At 44.9% G+C, this 23,639-nt stretch overlaps 1 protein-coding gene across 1 annotated transcript in view; it reads left to right on the forward strand.

Moving 5' to 3' along the window:
* Positions 1 to 23,639, forward strand: part of LOC309551352 (cytochrome P450 3A9-like) — a 97,674-nt gene that overhangs the window by 68,590 nt on the left and 5,445 nt on the right. The window contains exons 9-12 of the mRNA XM_082251905.1: positions 991 to 1,066; positions 6,877 to 7,037; positions 21,279 to 21,505; positions 22,697 to 22,859. Coding sequence (XP_082108031.1) covers positions 991 to 1,066; positions 6,877 to 7,037; positions 21,279 to 21,505; positions 22,697 to 22,859 — 627 coding nt within the window. The remainder of the gene's footprint in view (positions 1 to 990; positions 1,067 to 6,876; positions 7,038 to 21,278; positions 21,506 to 22,696; positions 22,860 to 23,639) is intronic.

The following is a 23,639-nucleotide window of genomic DNA, read 5'->3' on the forward strand; positions in this document are numbered from 1 at the left end:
TTGATTGAATAGATACCAATGGAAAACGCCTGTAATCTGCCCAAAAAGAAGCTCATGTACTTTTTTGAGCGTTGGGCGTTTTGCTTACAGCGTCAAAACGCTCAGATGTGAACAGGGGCCATTGAAATGAATAGGATTTGTCTTGTTGGGCGTTTTGGGAGCTGATCCTAGAGCAGAAAAACTCTCCAAAAATGCCCCAAAACGCCTAGATGTGAACAGAGCCTTAATTATTTACTACTGTATCCAAAGCAAAAAAAAAATGTAGGATACTTTTCAAGGCAGGTTTCATTTGCTGCTGGTTTAAAAAAATGTTTGTAGCATTAAAACAAAGTTGTACTGGGAGAAATAGGTGACCTACTGTTCCTGACTTCTTTATAAAAATGTTTGCTGTCATGGTGATTCAATGGCTTCAATACTCAATACTTTCTGGTTTGATGACCTAGAAAAAGAGCGTCATAAGTGAAGTCAGATCTCTTTTCTCAGCATATTTGTTTCAGTGATTCAGAAGGTAATGGGACCAGTATGTCAGCCAGAGGGGAGGTCAGTTATGCTTCCCTCTTTGCAGGTTTCCCTGAGGGCCCCTTCACACTTATGCATTTGAAAGCACGCTTGTTAGCATTCAGAGGTTTTTAATGTGTTAGTTCACATACATGCAGCATGGTGACATGCATTCACCAAAAAAGGTCATGTCCATCAGTGCAATTTTTAAAGAGTTTGGAGAGAAATGGCAACGAATGTCAATGCATGATGATGTACTTTGTACATCAAAAACATTCCACAACATAAGTGCATAAGTGTGAATCCGGTCTTTTAGATTTTTGTACAGATACAGTGTACAGTATATATGTATATATGAATGCAGTGTTTTGCCTAATGCTTGCATTTATGATGAGGGTGGAAGGTGGCATAAAAATACAGATCTGCTACTGCCTTATATTTTATTAATGTGATGTATGTCATCATGTCTGCTTGTTATGTTTTAATCAACAGGGTCGTGTGGACTTCCTACAGCTTATGCTGGATTCCAAAACAGAAGACATCCGTGGTCTGGACAAAGAACAAAAAGGTAAACTGACTTCCATTATTTTGCTTTCTGTTCATTTACATTAACATTTAGAGCCCATTCAAACTAGCACGGCTTGTCAGGCGACGTGTCAGCCTGACAAGTCGCGGTATGTCGCGGTCCATTGAGTAGTACAGGACCCGTTCTAATAGGAGCGACACAAGTCGCTCCGACTTAGAAAAAGGGTCCTGTACTACTTTGGGGCGACCTCGGAGCGACTTGCATAGACTTCCATTATGTGAAGTCCCTGCAAGTCGCACCGAAGTCACGGTGCACAGCGGTGCACGCGACTTCACAGGTCGCCCCCCGAAGTCGGATCGCCTCAGTGTGAACCGGCTCTTACATGGTGCTGGAATCTCTTAAAGTAAATAATTATATTTTATTTTTGTAACATTTGTAGGAAAACTCTGTGGTCAGCTTCACTTTAGATCAGGCTTTCCCAACATTTTCAACATGAAGGAACTCCTTAAAATAACTTTGCTGTCTCAGGGAACCCGATAAAAATTACTATATCTACAACTCATAATGCATTATTGTGATGGTTAGTGGGAAGAATTACCCACTTACAGATAGCTAAAATGATCAAAGGTGTCAATGGGAACCTAACTGAGTGGTAGAAATTGCTCATTGCTCAAGGAACCCCTAGCAACCTCTGAAGCAACCCTAGGGTTCCACAGAACCCTAATTGAGAAACCCTGCTTTAGATTGACAGAGAGAATTATTTAACATTTGTAAATTTCACATCTTTCAAAACAACTTATAATAAGACATGTGCAGAATGGAAAAATCTGTTTAATTTTGTCACATATATATTGATGTTACTGATTTAGTTTTTTTTTTCAGAATTCGTTTAGTGTTCTTTTGGAATTAGTTTTATTTTGTTTCATTTGTGTTTAAATTTAGTTTTGTTTATTCATTTTCTAACGAATTCAACATTTTTGGAACGATTAGAATTTGTATCATTTGAAAAATGATCGACCAATTCAAATTTTGTGTGAAAAATAGCTGGCTGTTAAGCAGCAGGCTGGGAAACCGGCCGCCACATCCTTAACAACCGATAACTCATCAGCTGTCAGCGGGCTTCCCCACTGACAGCTGAAATGTAAACAAAACAATGCCGACAATAGAAAATTCCAAAAAAACATTAAAGAAAAAATAAAAACCACTTCCCCCCAAATCCATAGCAGACCCTTATCCAAGCACGCAGCTGGCAGGCCAGAAAAGGGGGGGGTGAGCGAGCGGCCCTCCCCCACCTGAACCATAACTGGCTACATGCCCTCAACATGGGGGGGGTGTGTGTGCTTTGGGGCGGGGGGGGGGGCCATGGTAATGGGGACAAAGGCCTCTTCCCGACAACCCTGGACAGTGGTTGTGGGGGTCTGCGGGCAGAGGCTTATCTAAATCTAAAAGCCTCCTACTCATGCACCAAAAAAGTGTCAAAAATGAAGAAAAACCGCACCGCTGGACCCAGAAAAAAAAAGTTCTGCCCGCGATGAAGGTTGACCACCTAATGTCTACTCTGCTTGGTGATAGTTCTTAAATAGGTAAGGGGCAGGGCCACCCCCTTGTGACATCATTGACCCAGCATGCCCCGGTCGGTGAAGTCACAAGGGGGCAAGGTCACCCACTGACGTTTTCGGGTGACTCTACCTCTTAGCTATTTAGGAAATGTGAGATAGAGGAAAAGGCAATAAGGCTGGTGGTGTGTTTTTTTTTTTTTCTGAGTTCGGCAGTGTGGTGGGCGACGTAAGATGGATCTACATCGGGGGACACTGTTTTTTTGTTTTTTTTTAATAGAGGAATTGTCAAAAACTTGTGTACTGTCTTTATTAACTTTTTACACATTTTTGTTGAATGAATAGGGGTACTATGTGCCTCATACTCATTTACATGGGGGGGGGTCAAGATCTGGGGGCCCCCTTATTAAAGAGGGCTTCTAGATGCCGATAAGCCCCCAGCCCACTGACCCCCACAACCACAGCCCAGGGTTGTCAAGAAGAGGCCCTTGTCCCCATCAACATGAGGACAAGGTGCATTGGGGCAAACCCCCCCCCCCCGCCCCAAAGCACCCCCTCATTTTGAGGTCATGTGGCCTGGTATGGTTCAGGGGGGGTGCGCTGCTGGGCTGCATGCTCAGATAAGGGTCTGGTATGGATTTTGGGGGGAGTTTTTAAAAAAAATTGGCATGGGGTTCCCCTAAAAATCCAATCCCCTTAAAATCCATACCAGACCAAAGGGCTTGGTATGGATCGGGGTGGATTCCCACGTTGTTTTTTTTTAACACTTTTGTATTTTCGGCATAGTCTTGTTTACATTGTAGCTGTCAGTGGGGAAGCCCATTGGCAGCTGATGAGTCATCGGTTGTTAAGGACGCGGCTGCCAGCTTCCAGGCCCGCTGCTTAAAAAACAGCTATTCTTTACACAGAATTAGAATCAGTTGATCATTTTTCAACCGATCTGAATTCTAATCGTTCTGAAAATTTGGAATTGAAAATGAATAAACAAAAAAATTTTTAATGAATTACAATAAAATTCATTACTATTCGTTACTAATTCTTTCAGGGATTCTGTTACATCCCAATCTCTGAATAACCAAAAATCTGTCAGAATTTGTATTCAGATTGAAACAAGTTGCACATGTCTACTTTCAATCAATCACTTAACCTCCTGACAGCTGCAACTGTGATATACACAGTATATTCATACAATATATAAATGCACTATTGTGCAAATGTTTTAGACAGGTGTGAAAAATGCTGTAAATTAAGAATGCTTCCAGAAATAAAAGTGTTAATAGTTTATATTTATTAATTAACAAAATTATAAGTAAATGTACAGAAGAGAAATCCAAATAAAACAGCAGTGACACAGGGACCAATCAGAGGGGAGGAGAGGAGCATGATGGAACAAGTATTCCACCTGGCAGCGCTGCATAAGGAAGTCAGTGGGGCATAGATTACAGCCCCTAACTAGCTCCTAGCTAGCCCTGCTAAAAAGAGGAGGAGAGAGCATAACGTTGCCAGGCAAATCCTTAAGAAAGGCACAGTATAGCATGGAGAGGGGAGTTGTGAAGGTTCCTGCTGTGTGTCTGTATCAGAGAGAAGGGGAGAAAGAGCCACCCAAGAGCCTCTTTGCTGTGCCTACACCTGGAAAGTGCAGAGCGGTGACCTGTGCATTCAGGGACAGAGCCACTACATGAATACATATCTGCTGTGCTGCCTATTGGAGTCACCATGGGCATCCAGAGTGAGCTGACACCTGATCGGAGGGACCTCTGTTGTTGTGTCGCTGGGTCGGATGAGAGGGCCTTGTGGCCACTACTTACTGCCTCCATTGGGGACTGAGTCATTAGGAACTACTGAACCAGCCACTGTATAGCTCTAGTACTGACTGCAGGACTTGCTGACTGCCTTAAAGCACGTCAATGGTTACTGGACCCCAATGTTTAGTCAGCTGAAAAGTGAGGAGTAAAGACTGCCCCTAACAGTTTCTACCCCAATGCCTTTGCCCTTTTGCTTAGCTAAAAAGGTACCTCTTAGGAGACGCTACACCATACCCAAGCCAATCCCTTAGAGTGCACTCTAAACCAGAGTAGTAGTAGCATTACTAACATTACATTTAACGTTCATTTACACTGTTTTTTGCTGGTTTTGCTGGTTTGCTAACATGGGTATTGATTTCAGTTAGTGATATAGAGACTGATATTAGTCACTTCAGCATAGTTATTACTCTTTCTAGCAAACTGTGCTCAAATTTGCTCGCTGTGTGCTCATTTATGTTCTACTGTCATTTACTTTAAACTTGCATCAGTTGATGACGTTCATTTATTACTATACATGTGTGTCTATTTTCTTGGTAGCAACCCACAGCAGGGCAAATGGTATTTTACATTGGTGTCTTTATACTTGCTTGCAGTTATATATATTCAACCAGGTGTGTCGGAAGTGCTGAGGTTGTTCTTGGGAGTCAAGGTTCAGTCCAGAGAACCCAAAACTACTCCTAGCTCCTACAGGACTCAGTGAGAGCAGTGGGAGCCATTGGCTCCTGTCAATCAAATCCTGTGAGGAGGGAGCAGGGGACGGGGCCAAGCCACTCTGTGTGTGTCTATAACTGCAAAGAGCCTGGTTTAGGAGCGAGCCTGCAAGTGTGCCCTCATACAAAGTGGCTTCCTATGGTTGTGCACCGAGAAATGGAGGTGCCAAAAGTGCCAGTGGGGGGGCCCGATAAGAAGAGATTCAGGGCTGCTCTGTATAATACTATTGCACAGACAAGGTAAGCATAACATGTTTATTAATTTAATCAAACAAAAAGCCTTACAATCACTTTAATATCGCCTTTCCAGATTAGACTAAAGCTGGCTGTAGGTGCGTTCGATTTTTTCGTTCAGCTGGCTGACAGATTCCTCCATTCACACAAATGAGATGAGTGGAGTAATTCACCCTGCCAGGACATTGTATTGACAGCAGGACCTACCCACTGGCTTTTATGTTAAAGTGATCACAGCAGTCATATAATTTCCCAATCATGAAGCTGACAGTTTGTGGTTAGAACACATCCTAAAATAAGTGCTGTTTTTTTTTTTAAACAAGCTGCTAGTAGGCTTTAGCCTAAATTGGTGAACACTTGTCCAATTTGAAGCCACAAATCTCTTGAATTTGCTACATGACATGCATGTCAATTAGAAATCCCATTCTTTCCTATTTGGTTGGTTCACTTCTATGTACAGTAGTTTAGTATGAAAAACAAAGGGAAAAACTTTGGGTCCATTCTCACCTACACGTGTTCATTACCATATGTGCTGCATGTATACAATACAATATAAATCAAGGTTGCATGTAGCACTGAGGTATGCTGAAAACCTGCTGAAACCTGCTTCCTTGGCTGGTGTTATAACTGATCACATGTGCAGCACCATGGCAACTGCAGATCAAACAGGCAATAAGATGGCCCCTTCCTTGGCTGTAAAGAATAGGAAAGTTTCATTCTATGTTAATGTGACAGCTAGTACTAATATTAAGATTTGTGTTTAACATCCCTGCACTGGAGCAGAAGGGTGTGTTGAAGGCTTTAAAACAGTAGTAAACTGCATCCAAAAAAAATTGGGCCCCGGGCAGTTTAAGTCATAATAAGCTTGTAAGCATTGCATACTAGCACAATATGACAGACTTACCTGAAAACGAAGCCCTCCAGTGGCGCTTTGTCACCACTGATGGCGCTTCCATCTTTTCCTGGTCTTCTTTCCAGGTTCACGGGATGCGGCAATATGAATGGCTGAGCCGGCGATGACGTCACTTCAGCGCATGCACATGGGAGTCGCTGTTTATGGCACGACTGCATATAAAGTAAATATCTCCTATATGGTGCACATTTATGAGATATTTACTGTACCTATAGGTAAGCCTTTTATATCATACATGGTAGTTTACTCCCACTTCAAGAAATATGTTTAAAGCTTGCTGAAAGCTTTGCAAATGCTTTCTAAAACCCTGCAGTACACATTGCTCTTTTACAAGCTGAAGCCCATATGTACAAGGTCTAAAAACACATAAAAAAATGTAGTACCCATCTTACAAACCTACTTTGAAGCATGTAAGTTGCCGTAAAATTACAGTTGTGCTTGAAAATAAGAGGTCTACTTCTAAGGATACTTTAGAAGTATATGAACATGTTAGGTCTGTATTGTTAACAGTCTGTCACAGGTGTAACACTGACCCTAGAACCCAAAAAGCACCAAGTTTTCACCAATCAAAGAAGTGTATACTAGACTTTGCTGTATTTACTAGCACTCATAACCCTTGATTCTATCTCTACAGCAATGACAGATTCAGAAATAATGGCTCAATCTCTTGTTTTTATACTCGCTGGATACGAGACCACTAGTATGACACTGACCTATCTATTTTATAACCTGGCAACACACCCTGATGTACAACTAAAACTGCAAGAGGAAGTTGACTCATATCTTCCCAACAAGGTAAGAAACTACCTGGGGATAAGCAGCCTTAAATCTGTAAGGCACAATAAACACAATACCGTCTCTGTAGTGTATTAACACAAGCCAGGCTGTACAGGTTGCTTCTTTATGCACTGAACACCACGCATGAACTGAACTTCAGCCACACCCAGCTCCCAGACATATACATAGTATTGTAACATTTTGCAGACAGCAACTTAACCCGTTGCTTACCATACTACATTCCCTCCTCTCTTTGAATAAAACATAACATGCACAACGGATTAATAAGATTAACAAAATGCATGGATGAACAACTAAAAATTTAAACTATAAACTCCTGACTATACACATAGTCCTTAAGGTAGGCCGGTGGATTAGTTGCTCGTTTTTCTCGTAGCCATTCCGATGTGGATGGTTGTGGATTGAAGTCTGGATCACTGGCAGTACCATCGCTACTCTTTGCCTGTTCGCCGTTTTCCAATACTTGACCTTCTGGCTCAATAAATTTCTTCACAAATGAGGAATTACGCACTTTTGTGTGTCCATCTAAATCCTCTAAAACCACTTGAGTACCTCTTTTCTCCTTTACAACATAAGGCTCAGGTTCAAAGGACGGAGCCAGTTTGTTAAACCGATCATTTTGAAGCAACACTTTATCACCCTGTTGAAGGCCACTGGGTTGACAATGGCGGCGGTGGTTTGCATACTGTTCAGCCCGGGTCTTCCTTTCCTCATCAATGTGCCGAAAAGGTTTCTGACTCGTAGGAAGACCCCCAATGTCTGGCAATTTTGTCCTGAATTGACGACCACAAAGAAGTTCAGCCGGACTAACGCCCGTGACAGTATGCGGAGTTGTGCGATAAGCTAAAAGAAAACGCCACAGTTCCTTTTTCCAGTCTCTTCTCTCTAAATGAGCAATTCGCAAAGCTTTTAGCAAGGTTCGATTCTGGCGTTCCACTTCCCCGTTAGCCTGTGGCCAGTATGGAGGTGTACGATGATGTTCAATAGCATTCGATTTCAGGTAATCCTGAAATTCCTGAGAAGTAAATTGGGCACCATTATCACTCACCAACCGTTTAGGCAACCCATGAGACGCAAAGATGCTCTCCAACCCCTCAATTACAGTTGATGATGTAGCTTTAGTGAGAACTACCACCTCTTGCCACCTTGAATAATAGTCCACAACAACTAAAAGATGGTGTCCAGATGGAATGTCACACAGATCAATGGCTAAATCTTCCCATGGTCCCTCAGGTAGAACAGTGTGAGTTACTGGTTCTGGTTTAGGTTTGCTGCCCACCAACTGACATGCTCGACATGAAGAAACCAAACGTTCCACATCCTTGTCAATTCCTGGCCACCAGACTTTCTCACGTAATCTTTGTTTGGTGCGAACAATGCCTTGATGGCCCTCATGGGCTAAATGTAATGTAGGTTTCCGTAAGTCTTTAGGCATCACAATACGATTGCCACGTAAAACTAGTTGACCTGCAATGCTCAGCTCTTGTTTGATTCTGTGATAGCTTGGGTCACAATCAACCCAAACCCCCTGTCTTACACATTTTCTCAACCAAGCAATTTCTGGATCCACAGATGGCAATTCTTCAACCTCCCGCGGTGTCAATGCCTGAGGCATGGCGTTAGTAGCCACAAAACGAATGTACTCTTCTGCTAGGTTATGAACAGGTGCTGAAGACTGAGGCAATCTGGACAGTGCATCTGCTGCATTAGTCGGTCCAGGTCTGTACCGCACTGTAAATCGGTACGGTAACAATCTGAGAACCCATCATTCAATTCTGGTGGATGGTTTTGATCGTGGCGAATATATCACTTCCAAAGGCTTGTGGTCAGTGATGATTTCAAAATCAAGTCCGTAGAGATATGTGTGAAACCTTTCACAACCCCAAACAACAGCCAAAGCTTCTTTCTCGGTCTGACAATAACGCCTCTCTACATCAGTAAGGGATCTGCTTGCATACTGAATAGGTCTGTAATCGCCTGTGCACTGTCTCTGGACCAAGATGGCGCCTAACCCCACAGGGCTAGCATCGACAATAACTTGGGTGTGTGCAGTAGGATTGAAATAAGCCAAAGTTGTGGCGCAAGTCTCTTAAGTTCATTAAATGCACCTTGTTCCAAAAGGCCCCACTTCCAAGGGACTGCTTTGCGAGTCAACAATCTCAAGGGTTCACTGACAGTCGCCATATCTGGAATAAACTTAGCAAAGTAATTCACTAGCCCAAGAAAACTGCGTACTTCTGCAGGGTTTTCAGGATTTCTGGCATCAGACACAGCTTTAATTTTACAGTCCTCCGGACCAATGCCCCTCTCAGACAGCACATGGCCCATAAAAGTCATTTTATTCATTTGAAATGTGCACTTCTTCTCATTTAATGTTAATCCTTTCTCTTTCAAGCGATTTAGCACAGCACGGAGACGTTCATCGTGCTCCTGTGTGTTTGTTCCCCACACAATTATATCATCAGAAATGTTATGTGTGCCTTCACAACCATGTAGCACTTGCTGAATCACATGTTGATAGGCCTCCGGTGCTGACGATACGCCAAACATCAACCTCTTGTATCTAAAAAGACCTTTATGGCTTGCAAATGTAGTGATGACTCTAGATGCTGGGGTCAGTTCAATCTGATGATAACCCCATTTCAAATCCAGTTTACTGAAGACACTTGCCCCATTCATTGCATGTAGAACATCTTCAATAGTGGGAATTGGATGTCTCTCTCTCTGCACAGCTTGGTTAGCACATCTCATGTCCACACAAATCCGAATATCTGTGCCTTTTGGTACAACAACTAACGGCGATACCCACGGAGTGGGTCCATCCACAGGTTCGATAATGTCAAGGTCTAGCAGCTCTGCCAGTTTGTGCTCAACAAGTGATCTCAGGCTATAAGGAAGTCTGCGTACTGGCTGTGCAATAGGCTTTACACGTGGATCAATGTGAAGCTCCAACTGAAAATCCTTTAATTTTCCAAACCCAGAGAAGCAATCTTTAAATTCCTCTTTCAATGCGGAAATAGCAGGAGACACCATATTCACTCTTGCGCTGCCTACATCAAGGCCAATCTTTAACACTCCCAGTGCCATAGCGGTGTGACGACCAAGCAGAGGTGACCCTGTGCCATCTACAACATAGAATTCGGTCTGCAATGGAGGACCAGTCTCATGTGTTTGCACAGGGGTATAGAATTTGCCTTTAAGTTGTAGTGGTGTACTGGAGCCATAAGTATAAATCTGTTTAGTGGTGTTCCACAATTTAAGGTGATTTTCTCTGCCTTTAAGACTGTACCAAGAAGCTAAGTCCATAACATTGCATGTAGCTCCAGAGTCAATCAGCACTGACACATCTGTATTTCCAATCTTAATGGTTAATGTCCCAGCTTGCAGAGAACACAGGGAGAATAAAAATACACAGTTGGAAGCACTCTCTTTATCCTTAGCTATAACATTTACTTGTGCTGATGGTCCTTTGGGTTTGTTATCTCTGGTTGTACTTCTACACACAGCTGCAAAATGACCTGTCTTTCCACAAGCATAGCACATTTTATTCTGTACCACAGTGCAGTCCTGACATGTGTGTCCCTCTCTGCCACATTTACTGCAGGTTATATGTAAAGTCCTCTTCGGAAAACTCTCTTTTCTACTCCAGGGGTTCCTATTATTATAGGTAGGTTTGGAGACTGTATTGGCAGATGCAGTGTCTTTGGTTTCAATATGCAGAGCCTGGAGCTCAGACAGTTCAATGGCTCTTGCAATCTCCTGCAGACTAGTAAGTGTGAGACTAGGTTCTCTCAATAACCTCCCCTTGAGGTGCACAGATTCGCATTTCTCTATGACCTGATCTCTGATTATGTCCTCAGTTACAGTCCCAAAATCACAAGACTTTGCCAGATATTTCAGCCTAGTCACATAACTGTCTGTGGTTTCTCCCGGTTCTTGCACAGCCTGTCTAAACTTATATCTTTCATAGGGAATATTTTTCTTTGGCTCAAAGTACTCACTCAGTCTATGCATGGCTGTCTCATAGTCCGAATCGTCCCCTGTTGCTCCCAGGGTTTCAAAAATGTCCTGAACTTGTGATCCAGCTAGATGCAGCAGCATGGCTCTCTTCTGAGCAAGTGCAGTCACTCCTGTGGCTACAACATAGAGCTGAAATCCCTTCTTCCACTTGTCCCAGCGCTGTGAGAGACTAGTGTGGTCTCCAGACACATCAAACGATCCGATAGCCGGTAAATCCAGAAAGCTAGCCATCCTCGTCGCCAAAATGTAGTGTATTAACACAGGCCAGGCTGTACAGGTTGCTTCTTTATTCACTGAACACCACGCATGAACTGAACTTCAGCCACACCCAGCTCCCAGACATATACATAGTATTGTAACATTTTGCAGACAGCAACTTAACCCATTGCTTACCATACTACAGTCTCTAATTCTCTTAAACTACATACAACAAGACCACCACATGCCTACGATCTTAATTTGAATGATGAAGTGAAAAGTGCAGGTTTTACTTTAGGTTTAGGAGAGTTTTTACTCTTTTGCTTTTTTCAAGTGGCACACACAGATGAAAGTATCTTTAGATTAGTAGCAGGATATTACAATAAGATCAAGCTAGGTTTGTGTTGGCAGCAACCAATTTAATTGACAATAACACAAATTCAAAAAATGTCCACTTGAACCTGAGGTTTTAAGGTAGGGCATTATATTTTTATTAAATTTTCATTTTTTTTATATTTTGTTTTTTAGGACCTCCCCAGTAACCTTGACTGTGGTATTGCATATGCTGCGGCTGCTTTTGCCTAATATAAACCAAACTCACCAACAGACCCCCCTTTACTTATCTAAAGAAAGGACACTACTACCGTTTTGGGTTTTAAAAGGCCATAGCAGCCATCTTTATTACAACCAACTAGTAAACACTAGTTAGCAAAGAATTACCATTTTATTCAAACAAAACAATCCAATAACAAACGTTAAAGTGAATGACCATTTAGGGTCTTGGAAGGCAACTTGACTTCCCCCCCTGGCTGTATCCCCGACCCCAATAGACCTCCAGGCCCCCAGCCGCCACTGCACCAGCTCAAGGACTATTAACCATTGGGATACCTTGATACAGCCTACTGACGTTGCCAGGGGTAGGTACACCCATACCTAAGATGGGCCCTACCCCTCCATATTCCCATTCCAAGTAGTCACAGCCCTCCAAGACCCTAAAACCCCAGCCACTGCTACGACAATGAAAACACACGAACCGTGCACCAACTAAAACCATATACAAACAGCCGAATCCAAAACAACAATCCGATTCTTTTATTTTGCATACAGCATTTTTCTCTCATAATTATTTTATTAATTTATAATTTATTTATTTATTTATTTTTTTATGCATATCATTTGTTTTTTTTTTTTTTTATACATTCAACGCTCAACCTGTAATTGTAAAGGGCGGGCGGGCGGGAGAAGTTTTCCTATTGCTGTCTCATCTGCAACTGACCGGACCCCTGGTCCCACCCTAAACTAGCCCCTGCTAACCCCACCTTGCCACACCCTGCCCCACCCTGCCCCACCTTCCCAAAAACCAATCACCTACTTAAATTTTTAGCTTAAAAACTTAACCCCCACTGGGTAGCAACCTTCCCTGCAAACCCAGTCATGTCCAGCCTTCCGCCTACTGCTGTGCATCTATCTCCAGGCTTCCCCCCTTGACTGTGGTATTGCATATGCTGCGGCTGCTTTTGCCTAATAGAAACCAAACTCACCAACAGACCCCCCTTTACTTATCTAAAGAAAGGACACTACTACCGTTTTGGGTTTTAAAAGGCCATAGCAGCCATCTTTATTACAACCAACTAGTAAACACTAGTTAGCAAAGAATTACCATTTTATTCAAACAAAACAATCCAATAACAAACGTTAAAGTGAATGACCATTTAGGGTCTTGGAAGGCAACTTGACTTCCCCCCTGGCTGTATCCCCGACCCCAATAGACCTTCAGGCCCTCAGCCGCCACTGCACCAGCTCAAGGACTATTAACCATTGGGATACCTTGATACAGCCTACTGACGTTGCCAGGGGTAGGTACACCCATACCTAAGATGGGCCCTACCCCTCCATATTCCCTTTCCAAGTAGTCACAGCCCTCCAAGACCCTAAAACCCCAGCCACAGCACACGGGCATGACCCCTTATGGCCGTGTAGCCCTCCAGACCCACAGAGCCCTGTGAACACCGTCCTGTAGACCTAAGGTCCACAGGTCAATGCCCACCGCATTCAAATTAACCCCGTCACCCCTAAGATAAAGGGCCAGGTCCTGCTCAAGCTCCAGATGGCGAATCGCCAGCCCCCGTTACGCACAAAGAACTTGGCCACCGCCTTATTCACCTTAATCCTGGCTTTGTTCAGGCTAACCACCGAACGAGCCAGGCGCCAAGAAGTGCGGGCGACTATGTCCGACCACACTACCACTGTCCGTGGAAAAAGCGTCCGCAGTCTCAGGAAGTCCAGTTTAATATCCCTAATTAATTCCCTGGAGGAACGGAGGCCCAGATCATTACCTCCCGCATGCAACAGAAGGATGTCAGGCGGCCTCTCTAGACGGGCGCAACGATGGACTTCAGGAAGAACCCGGGACCATAGCATGCCTGACACACCAATCCATCGCACCTTTACCTCGTCCCTGCTCAAGCCCAATTGACGACCCTCCGGCCTAACCACCGCCCTCCTGGCACCCCAAACCACGTAAGAGTGTCCTAAAATCCAGACCAAGACTTCCGTGGACCCTGTAAAAACAAAAAGGGGGGTACATACCAACATACATCCCATGTACATACAAAAAACACCAACAGAGAATACGAAGAACTCCAGAACACACGTAACGAACAGTAACTAAGGACCTCCCCCGGACCCCCTAAACCAAAACTGAAAAAACCTCATCCGCCGCATCACAACAGATGCGGACGGACATATAAGCAAAAACGCCTAGACTCCCAACGTCCAATCTTCCATATGGCCTGATCACTAAGGCCCCACCGAGCCGCCTCTGTGGCAGCTCCAATGCGGAAAGAATGAGAGGAGTAATCTGTCCCCGGAAAACCAGCTGCCTCCAAGCACTTACGGAAGACTGCCGTAAATTGAAAATGGGAGAGTGCCGTGCCGTCAGCCCGTAACAACAGAGGACCCTGGTGAGCGGAGCGCACCCGTAACCAATGCCGCACCGCAGATACGGGGCAAAGTGAGGACCGCGGAATCTCCCCCAGTTCCACGCAAGTCCCTCGGCCCAGCTGGTCCGTTTTAGACCTGCGTATCCAGACTAGAACCTTGTCTGGATGTAAACATACATCACCCAACTGCAATCCTCCATCCCCCCGTCTTGAGTTACTCACCAATTCGCCAATCCTGAGAGCTCCAAAGAACGCCAAAAGAAACGCCGTCCTGAAGAGTTCCACCTCCTGGTCAGAAGAACAAACACCCGGTAAGCAGTCCACCAGCCGGGATAACAAGTCAAAGGAGACCGGGCGCCTGGAATCGACCGACCGACAACCCTTCCTGTAACCCCTTAACGCCTTCCTAACGAGGAAATGCTTCGTAACATCAGCAACCCCCGACAATTGTAAGTAGAAGGCCAAGGCTGCCATCTTCCGGCTTAACGTAGAGACCGACACAAGTTTTGCAAAATTCAGGCTCACAAAATAGAGAAGCAGGTACAACCGATCTTGATCATCAGAAAGACCACCCACCTCACTCACCAACCAATGCCATGTCGCCCAAACCCTTTCGTAGGCCGTCCAAGTGGAAGGACAAACAGACGCTCGAACCAAATCCATCACTGCGGCAAGACGATGTTCCACAGATCCCCGGGACAAGTCAGTCCTTGCTGTTCCGCATCCGGTGCCAACCTCCGAAACCTGTCTCACTGGAAGCGAGAAAGAGCGTCAGCCACCGAATTGTCAACACCCGGGACATGCACAGCATAGAAAAAGGAATTAAGCAGCAAACATTTCAGCACCAGGTGGCGAAGCAACCTAATAACCGGCGGCGAAGAAGCAGTAATGCTATTTATCGACTGAACTACCCCCAGGTTATCACAATGAAAACGGACTCTCTTATTTTTGAAATCCTGACCCCACAGCTCTACAGCCAACACAATGGGAAACAATTAAAACAATACCAAGTTACGTATGAAGTCAGAACTCCGCCAGGAGGCCGGCCACTCGCCAGCACACCATTGACCCTGAAAATATGCCGCAAAACCCCCAGAGCCAGCCGCGTCAGTATACAGTTCCAGGTCAAAGTTTGACACCGGAGCTTCCAACCATACAGAATGGCCGTTGAAGGAGCTCAAGAACAAATCCCAGACCTGCAAGTCATCACGATGGTCCTTGGATAAGCGAATGTAATGATGCGGTGCCCGGACACCAGCCGTTGCCGCCGCCAACCGCCTGCAAAACACCCGCCCCATGTGCATTATGCGGCAGGCAAAATTCAATTTTCCAAGCAGAGACTGCAGGGCACGCAACTGAATTTTTCGTGCGGCCAAGGTCCCTGCGATAACTCCCCGCAGATCTAACAATTTGTCAACCGGAAGCCTGCATTCCATTGCCATCGTATCAATGACAATACCCAGAAAACGCAGTTCCGTACACGGCCCCTCAGTCTTGTCGGGAGCCAGCGGGACTCCAAAATAATCAAATAGCTGTTGGACCGTAGCCAATAGCGTTGCACACGTCACCTCCCCGGGAGGACCTATGACCAGAAAATCATCCAAATAATGAATTATTGAAGAAAACCCAGAAACATCCTTAACAACCCATTCTAAAAAGGAACTGAATGTTTCAAACAGCGAACAAGAAATGGCACAACCCATAGGCAAACATTGGTCAATGAAAATTCTTCCCTGCCACTCACAACCTAAAAGATGTAGGCTGTCCGCATGCACCGGTAACAGTCTAAACGCAGCCTCAATGTCCGTTTTAGCCATCAGGGCCCCCCGCCCAAAACGATGAACCCAGGCCACTGCTTTATCAAACGATACGTACGAAACAGAGCATAAGTCCTCCGCTATAGCGTCATTCACCGAACCCCCAGGGGGATAGGACAGGTGGTGAATCAGCCTAAACTGATTAGGTTCCTTTTGCGGAACCACGCCCAGAGGGGAAACCACCAAATTTGGCAAAGGCGGAGACGAAAAGGGGCCAGCCATCCTGCCCAACCGAACTTCCTTCATAAGCTTTGCAGAAACAACTGAAGAATGCAGCCTAGCGGAACTCAAATTCCCCCCAGGAGGGGGCGCCACCGACAAAGTACAAGGAATGTGAAAACCGTGCGAAAACCCCCCAGCAAAAGAGCGGCGGCTTCCCGATCAGGGTACCTACTTAGGAACCTGGCCAACCTTTCCACCCTCACCGGCGTCCGCCCTCTTTCCAGCGTCGGCATGCTTGACTCCCCCATGCTTGAAGCATCGTGACGACAGGTGATTGCCGCCGCAGTTGGAACACTCATGCTTGAAGCGACAGGAGGCCCCAAACTTGCAAGTGGCCTCGTTAAACTGCCAGCATAAACCTTTTCGCTTTGCGGCCGGAGAAGGCGAGGAGGCCACCCCCCCGACCCCACCCTGAAAGGGGTGACCAATAGACCTCGCCTGGGTCATAAGGCGCATCCAGAGACTGATGTCCTTATGATCCCAGCACAAAGATGGTCTGACGGCCTTGCGCTGACGAAAATGTTCGTCATAGCGTAGCCAGGCCGTACCGCCATAGACCCGATAAGCTTCACCGATAGAATCCAAATAACAAAAGAGGGGGGAACACTGATCGGAGTGCTTCTCCCCAATGACACTGGCCAGAATGCTAAACGCCTGCAACCAGTTGGTAAAAGAACGCGGAATCAAACGATACCGGCGTTTCTCCTTCTCCTCCTTCTTGGATTCGTCCGGCTTGACCCTATCCAAGTTGAATTTCTCTAAAGGTAGAAGCGAAAAAATCTCAATATACTCACCTCGCCAGATTTTTTCCCTCACTTCCGTCGAAGGCCCTCGAAGCAGACATATACTTCGCATTTTGCAGAGTCGGCCAGGCGCACAAGCTCCTTGTCCCCGTCAGCTGATCCCGACGCCCCTTTTGCCTCCGGCGTTGCCTCCGTAGAAGACGCCGGCACTACAGAACTCACCTCAATGGTACCAGCTGTCCCGACCGGGGCCCGGGCTGAAGGTGCCGGGACCGGCGTCACCAAACTCACCTCCGTGGATCCGGCCAACTCTGCCAGGGGCCGGGAAACAGAAGAAATTCCTGCTGGTGACCCCGCTGGTGCACCAGCCCCCCCTGTCGCAGCAGCCCAAGCATGTATCGGCGCCCCCGCGGGCGCAGCCGCTAATGCCGGCTCGCACCTGGACAACAAATCTTTAAAGCCAGATAAAAAAGTATGCAGTAATGACACGCCCCCTACCCCGTCCGGGACCGCGGGTGTACCCAGTCCCCCAGAACCTTGTGTCCCCCCACTGCTACCTAGGACCCCCACCCCTGTAGTAGGCAAAGAGGGCCCCCCTGCCGGAAGAGTGGACGAATCAAGCAACGCAGACAATGCAGATGGAGCAGGGACAGCAAGCAAATCTGACATACCAGAAGAATAGACCGTGTTAGACCCACCCACAGTAACAGAAGAAGAGCCTGGCACAGAGGAAGAAGGAAACAGAAGGGAAGGAGAAGCAAAAGAAACTGACTTACCTGGCTGACCCGGTAAAAGCCTCCGCTCAGCCGTTCGTCCGTGTCCCGAATGTGGAGTCGCCTCGATGTCCAGAGGATCCTCTTCATCAGATGCCGACAGTTCCCCTTCAGAGCGCTCCTCCCCTGCAGCCGAGTAGGACACTCGGCCATGTCCTGAAGAGCCACCGCTGCCACCAGACAGGCTGAAGAATGCATCGCTGGGAGCTGCCACTCTGCTTGGACCAGGGTGGCCTCCGTACCCGGGACGCTGGATGGTGACGTCATCACCAGGCGACACCGCTCTACTTGTCCTTGGAAGGCTTCCATCGCCAGGTCGCAGGCCAGTGACGTCATAGACGGGCGCCTCCGATCGAGCACCGTTACTCGGCCCCGCCTCCTCTTCTTCCCGCCGAACGCCCCGCCGCAATGGGACAGCGGCGGGCGCCGAAAGCTGGTCCGGAACCACTGATGGGATGCAGGGGGCACTCCTGGAACCTCGGCTTCTTCCACGAGAGGCCACGGCCGCACCCGGTGGTAGGTCCGTACCCGGACCCCGCACTACACTCCCACGCCGGACCGCGCTCCTGCTGGAAAGACCCGGGGAGCCAGTCGTAACATCCGGAGCTGCAGGTGAGGGGGCAATGGCGCTGGAGGGGACCGCGCTCTGCTTGCCAGGGCCCCGTCCCCGCCGAGGATTCCTCCCAACCCCCGCTGCACCAGTAGGAGGCTTCCCACTCGCAGCAGAGGTCGAAGGGTCCCTAGGGGGGCTCCCTAAGCGACGGCGGACCCTAGGGGTCGTTTCGGGGCTGAGGCGCTCAGGAGGCCTTGACCTCCTAGGCCGTGACAAAGTTGGGGCAGGCGAAGCTGGTACCTGCCCCGACCCCTGCAGCAATTCAGTCATATGGGACTGAAGCCATTGCGGACCATGTACCATGGCCGCACTGCGTATCTGGGCCAACATGGAGTCCAAATCCGCCATTGCAATGGAAAAGAGGGTTACAGAAGTTTTCCTATTGCTGTCTCGTCTGCAACTGACCGGACCCCTGGTCCCACCCTAAACTAGCCCCTGCTAACCCCACCTTGCCACACCCTGCCCCACCCTGCCCCACCTTCCCAAAAACCAATCACCTACTTACATTTTTAGCTTGAAAACTTAACCCCCACTAGGTAGCAACCTTCCCTGCAAACCCAGTCATGTCCAGCCTTCCGCCTACTGCTGTGCATCTATCTCCAGGCTTCCCCCCTTTGCAGCAGTAGATCACTTATGGCTGTACTCTGTTCCACACTGTTATCAGCAAGCAGAAAAACAAAATTGAAGTGGCGTTGGCTAAGTGGAGCTGGCTGTAAATACTAAGGGGAAGTTGCACTTGTAGGCATGATCTGACTGCTTGCCAGCACAGCCCTAAAAAGTACCAATCACATCAGGCAGCAATTTGCATCTAGACATGGGAAGCAGGAATGGAGGAAGTGGTGGTCATCTCTGGCCCCCTCTAGACTGACTGTTAATGCTCACTGGAATTTAGAAAGACATCATAGGCATTTCCCATGCAACCGCAATGTGGAAGTATCATGGATATGGTTCTAAGAAGGGATGCTACAGTTCTAAAACAGTGCTGGGATGACATTTCTGATTAAAATGTAGAATGGAAGCCTATACTTGGAAAAGAAAAACAGTTATAATAGTCCATTTTAAAAAAAGTGTTTTGTCCAGAAAATTCCCCATATAGTCACTAGCTAGCCAAACCCTTTTTTATGAGCCTTTAAGGAATAATATGTCAGCTGCTATAGGGAGAGAGAAGTTGTTTAAGTTTGGATCTCACCTTAGGTTGCTTGGCAACCTTCCTCTGTCTATCACTGTTGTTGCTGTAAAGATATAAAGTCATAGTTGGGTAAAGTTCTAGTTGAGTTGGCAGGTAACAGAAATAAAGAGATAATTATTCTCTTGGTGAGCTAGCAGTCAGAAGAATGTGGATGCAGACAGTACTGGGGTTCGTACTGCCCTTTGGGGGAGCATTTGGACTGCTCACTTTGGAGAGGGCAGGAGAACTGGACTATAGCTTAAACTTGAAGAACATGTTTTGATAACAAAGCAAATGATGGCATGGGTCTCTCCGAGTGGATTAGGCATTTTAAACCTTCTTACAGCTATGAGCTTTCAGAGGTGCCCGTGAAGTAATAACTGCCACTCATGTAATACTGTTCACTTGACTTGTACAGCATTGTTTTGATTTTTGATAATGCTATCCAGCCAATACTGTTATTTACAAAGTAGGGAGGTACTCTTGAACATGGATCTGTGTGCAGTGATAAAGGTATTTGTGCTGGCTAAAGAGAGAGAGCTCAGTAGTGGGACTGTATCTTGGTTAGGCCAGGCAGGGTCTTGCCTAGAGTTCCCAAGGGTGTTATATCTCTCTGTTCTGCCCCTAAGAATAATGGAATCTCTGGGGAGTCCCATGATAAAGGACTGTAGTGGTGGCATGCTGTCTGGCCCAAGCTAAAAATAAAGGAGTGAAATTCCTATATTGCACTGTTTTTGCTTACCTAGTTCTAAAAGTGCCAGTTCTAAAGCTGCCATCTTGATGCTGGCATCATTGACTACGAATAATTATGTAGAATGACAGCTCTGACTTTTTATACTTTGTTGCCTGCATGCCTGTTCTAGGTCAGTCACTCACTAGTGAGCCTAGACTATTAAACCCAAGTTAGCTTTGGAAGCTTTTTTCCATTCTCACAGGTCCATGTCAAACAGCTTTCAGAGGTTTTAGAAAATGACTTTTTTCCCCCACAAGATTTGCACATTAACATAAAATTTAAGTTTTAGCAGACTCAACCTCATACAGTCTAGTAGACTTTTCCCCATGATTTTTTTTCCTTTGTTTTTTCTTCTACTTATTCGCTTTAGGTTTTTTGTCTACCTCAGGATCAACACATCACCAAAGGTGAAAGGTTACTGCAATGGAAAATTCATTTTACAGAACAACGCATTAGCTGAATCAATATCACCCAGTCGAGTAAACTTTTCCCCCTGATTTTTTTCTTTGGTTATTTTAGTACTTTTTCACTTTGTTTTTTTTTTTTTTTTTTGTCTACCTCTGGATCAACACATCAGTAATACAGAAAGGTTACTGCAATGGGAAATTCATTTTACAGAATAAATATTTCACATTTCTCAGCTTGAACTTAAAGCATATTGATTTATAATGTAAATAGCCTAAATGTACTGCTGCCATGTCACCTATCACATGCGCTCCTGCTTATTAAGAGTACGCACATTGTACAGGCATGGTTAAATGTAAGCCAGCACAGAGCGATGATTTGCGGCTGATGCTGGAGTGAGTGTAGGTTTTATAAGATCAACAGCACAGATAGGCAGAAAAAGCATAAAAAAAGGTGAAAACAGCATTTATTGACTGTAAAAAATAGCAACTGTTTATGATGCAAATGGCCTTAGCAAACTAAATGACTGAATTTGGATATGCATTAAATTGTGATTTTTTTTTTTTTGTGGCCTGAGTATACTTATTTAATGTTACCCTCTCAGGCCAGCCCCACTTATGATATTCTGATGAAAATGGAATATTTGGATATGGTGATTCAGGAAACTCTTCGAATGTACCCTCCTGCAGCAAGAGTGGAGAGGGTTTCAAAGAAAACTGTTGAAATCAATGGCGTTACCATACCACAAGGAATGGTCTGTATGATCCCAGCATATGTGTTGCATAATGACCCAGAATACTGGCCGGAGCCTGAAGAGTTTCGACCTGAAAGGTATAGTATGGAAAATACCAGCATACTGTTCATGAACTCCCATCCTTACTGACCCATTTCCCTGCTTCAAAATTAAAATTAGGATGTTGGTTAAGATTTTATTCTTACAATCAATAATAGTTAAAAAAAAAACATTTTACATCTGAGCCAAACATGCTCTCTGAATATACACATAACATATTTGACAAAAATACAAATAGCTTGGTGCTGTCATTTCCAGATGTCACAAGGCATTTCACTCATTTTGTGGATCTCCCTTTGGACCACACTCTTTTGAGGTTTTGGCACCAGATTTTTAAAATATGTTAAACTTCTATACTATAACTCACTGGCAAAGGTCATAATGAACAGCTAGACCTCCACTTATATAGATGCACTTGCCAGTTGTGTCAATTGACGCTACTATTAATTTGCAAGAGCAGTGGAGCCCCTGACAGCTACATTGAGGGTTTCAACAATCAGGACCTCTGCTTCAATTGCCTCTGGAAAACAATAGGAATAAATGCAAATGACAGAATTCCATACTTGAGAGATTGAGAGATCAATAGAGGCTCTATTGACCCTTATCATTTCCTTTAGTGCATATTCCAGTTTGACCCTAAACTAGAAGATGTCAAGCTGTTTACCTCTTGATATCCGTCCCCAGTGACAACTTTTTAAAAACAATTCATTATCTGATATGAACTGGCACAATCAAAAAGGTGGTCACCCAAAAACCTACAATGAATTATACTTACTAAAGTAAGAATTTGTTGTTTCCCATATATAAACAATCACATATTGTTTTTTATTTATTTGTAGAAATATGAAATGTATGAAAGTTGTTTATGATCTTATGCGAAAAAAAAAAAAAAAAAAACAACTTGCTGACAGTGCTTAGTATAGTACAAAATACTTTAACAAAGTAAAGTACCATTTCTTGCATACCTGATCAGTTCCAAAATTCCAAGCTTTATTTAAAATATTAGTCACCCACTCTGTTGGTATGGACCATGTACCCAGGAGAGGTATTTCCCTGTCTTGCCTTGTTTATGTACTTTTGATAACTACTGTTATAAGGTTGTGTGCTTTATTCTTACAAAAGACAATAAATATATTGAAAGTAAAATATTAGTCACCCTTTCGTAGCCTAAAAAAAAATACTGCAGCTCATAGTAAGTATTCATTTGGCGGTAATATTTTTTTCTATAGGTTTAGCAAGGAAAACAGAGAAAGTCATACTCCATACACATTCATTCCCTTTGGAGATGGACCACGAAACTGCATTGGAATGAGGTTTGCATTGCTAAGCATGAAAGTAGCAACAGTGGCCATCCTCCAGCACTTCACGTGTCGACCCTGTGAAGACACGCTGGTAAGCTAAATATCTGCACTTTTTATAAAGATAGTATTATCCATCTCACTCTACATTTACATCTATTTCACAAAAGAGTTTGTTTAGGTATTATCATCTTTTTAGTTCCTAAAGTGGAAACCCAGCCTAAAAGATTTTTTAGTTTTGGATAGAATTGAAGAAGTCTAGAACCCATGCCAGGTTTTTATTTATGTATGTGATTTATTTGGGCCGGTTTCCTCTCCCATGCTTTGTGGAACCAGGTTTTTGCTGCTATCTGAACACTGTTGGGGACTCAGCAATAAGAGCATTTGTTTAAGAGCTTACGGAAGGCTTATAACCTTTTTTTGCGTTCTTTTATAGTTTGTGTCCCCATTTTGGAGATTCCTACTTACGGTATTAAGTAGAAATGAAAGTGAGTAAAAAATATCCTCAACAGGGAGTCAGACAGCAATAAAATGAAAAAAGGCACTAACCCTACTCTACTCAACCCAAAACAAGAAAAAAAAAATGTTTTGATTGGAGCCGGGCTTCATCTTTGGCAAAATCCTACATTTTGTTGATATGTATCTAAAGCCAAAACATTTCTTTTAGTTTTGGATAGAGTGGGTAAGATTAGAACTCCATTGGAGAGAATCCTTCACCTCCTGTCTGGTAAAAAGGATGTCCCCAGGACAGGAAGTGAGGGGAAACCTCTCTATCAGCAACACAGACAGATGTAAAGATGTTTTTTTTTTTTTTTTTTTACGTACAGAAATGCTCAAACATCTGTCTGTTTTTTTTTATTATTTTCTGTTTCTC

The sequence above is a fragment of the Pelophylax lessonae genome (genome assembly GCF_965119305.1).
Source record: "Pelophylax lessonae genome assembly, chromosome: 3".
Classification (NCBI taxonomy): domain Eukaryota; kingdom Metazoa; phylum Chordata; class Amphibia; order Anura; family Ranidae; genus Pelophylax; species Pelophylax lessonae.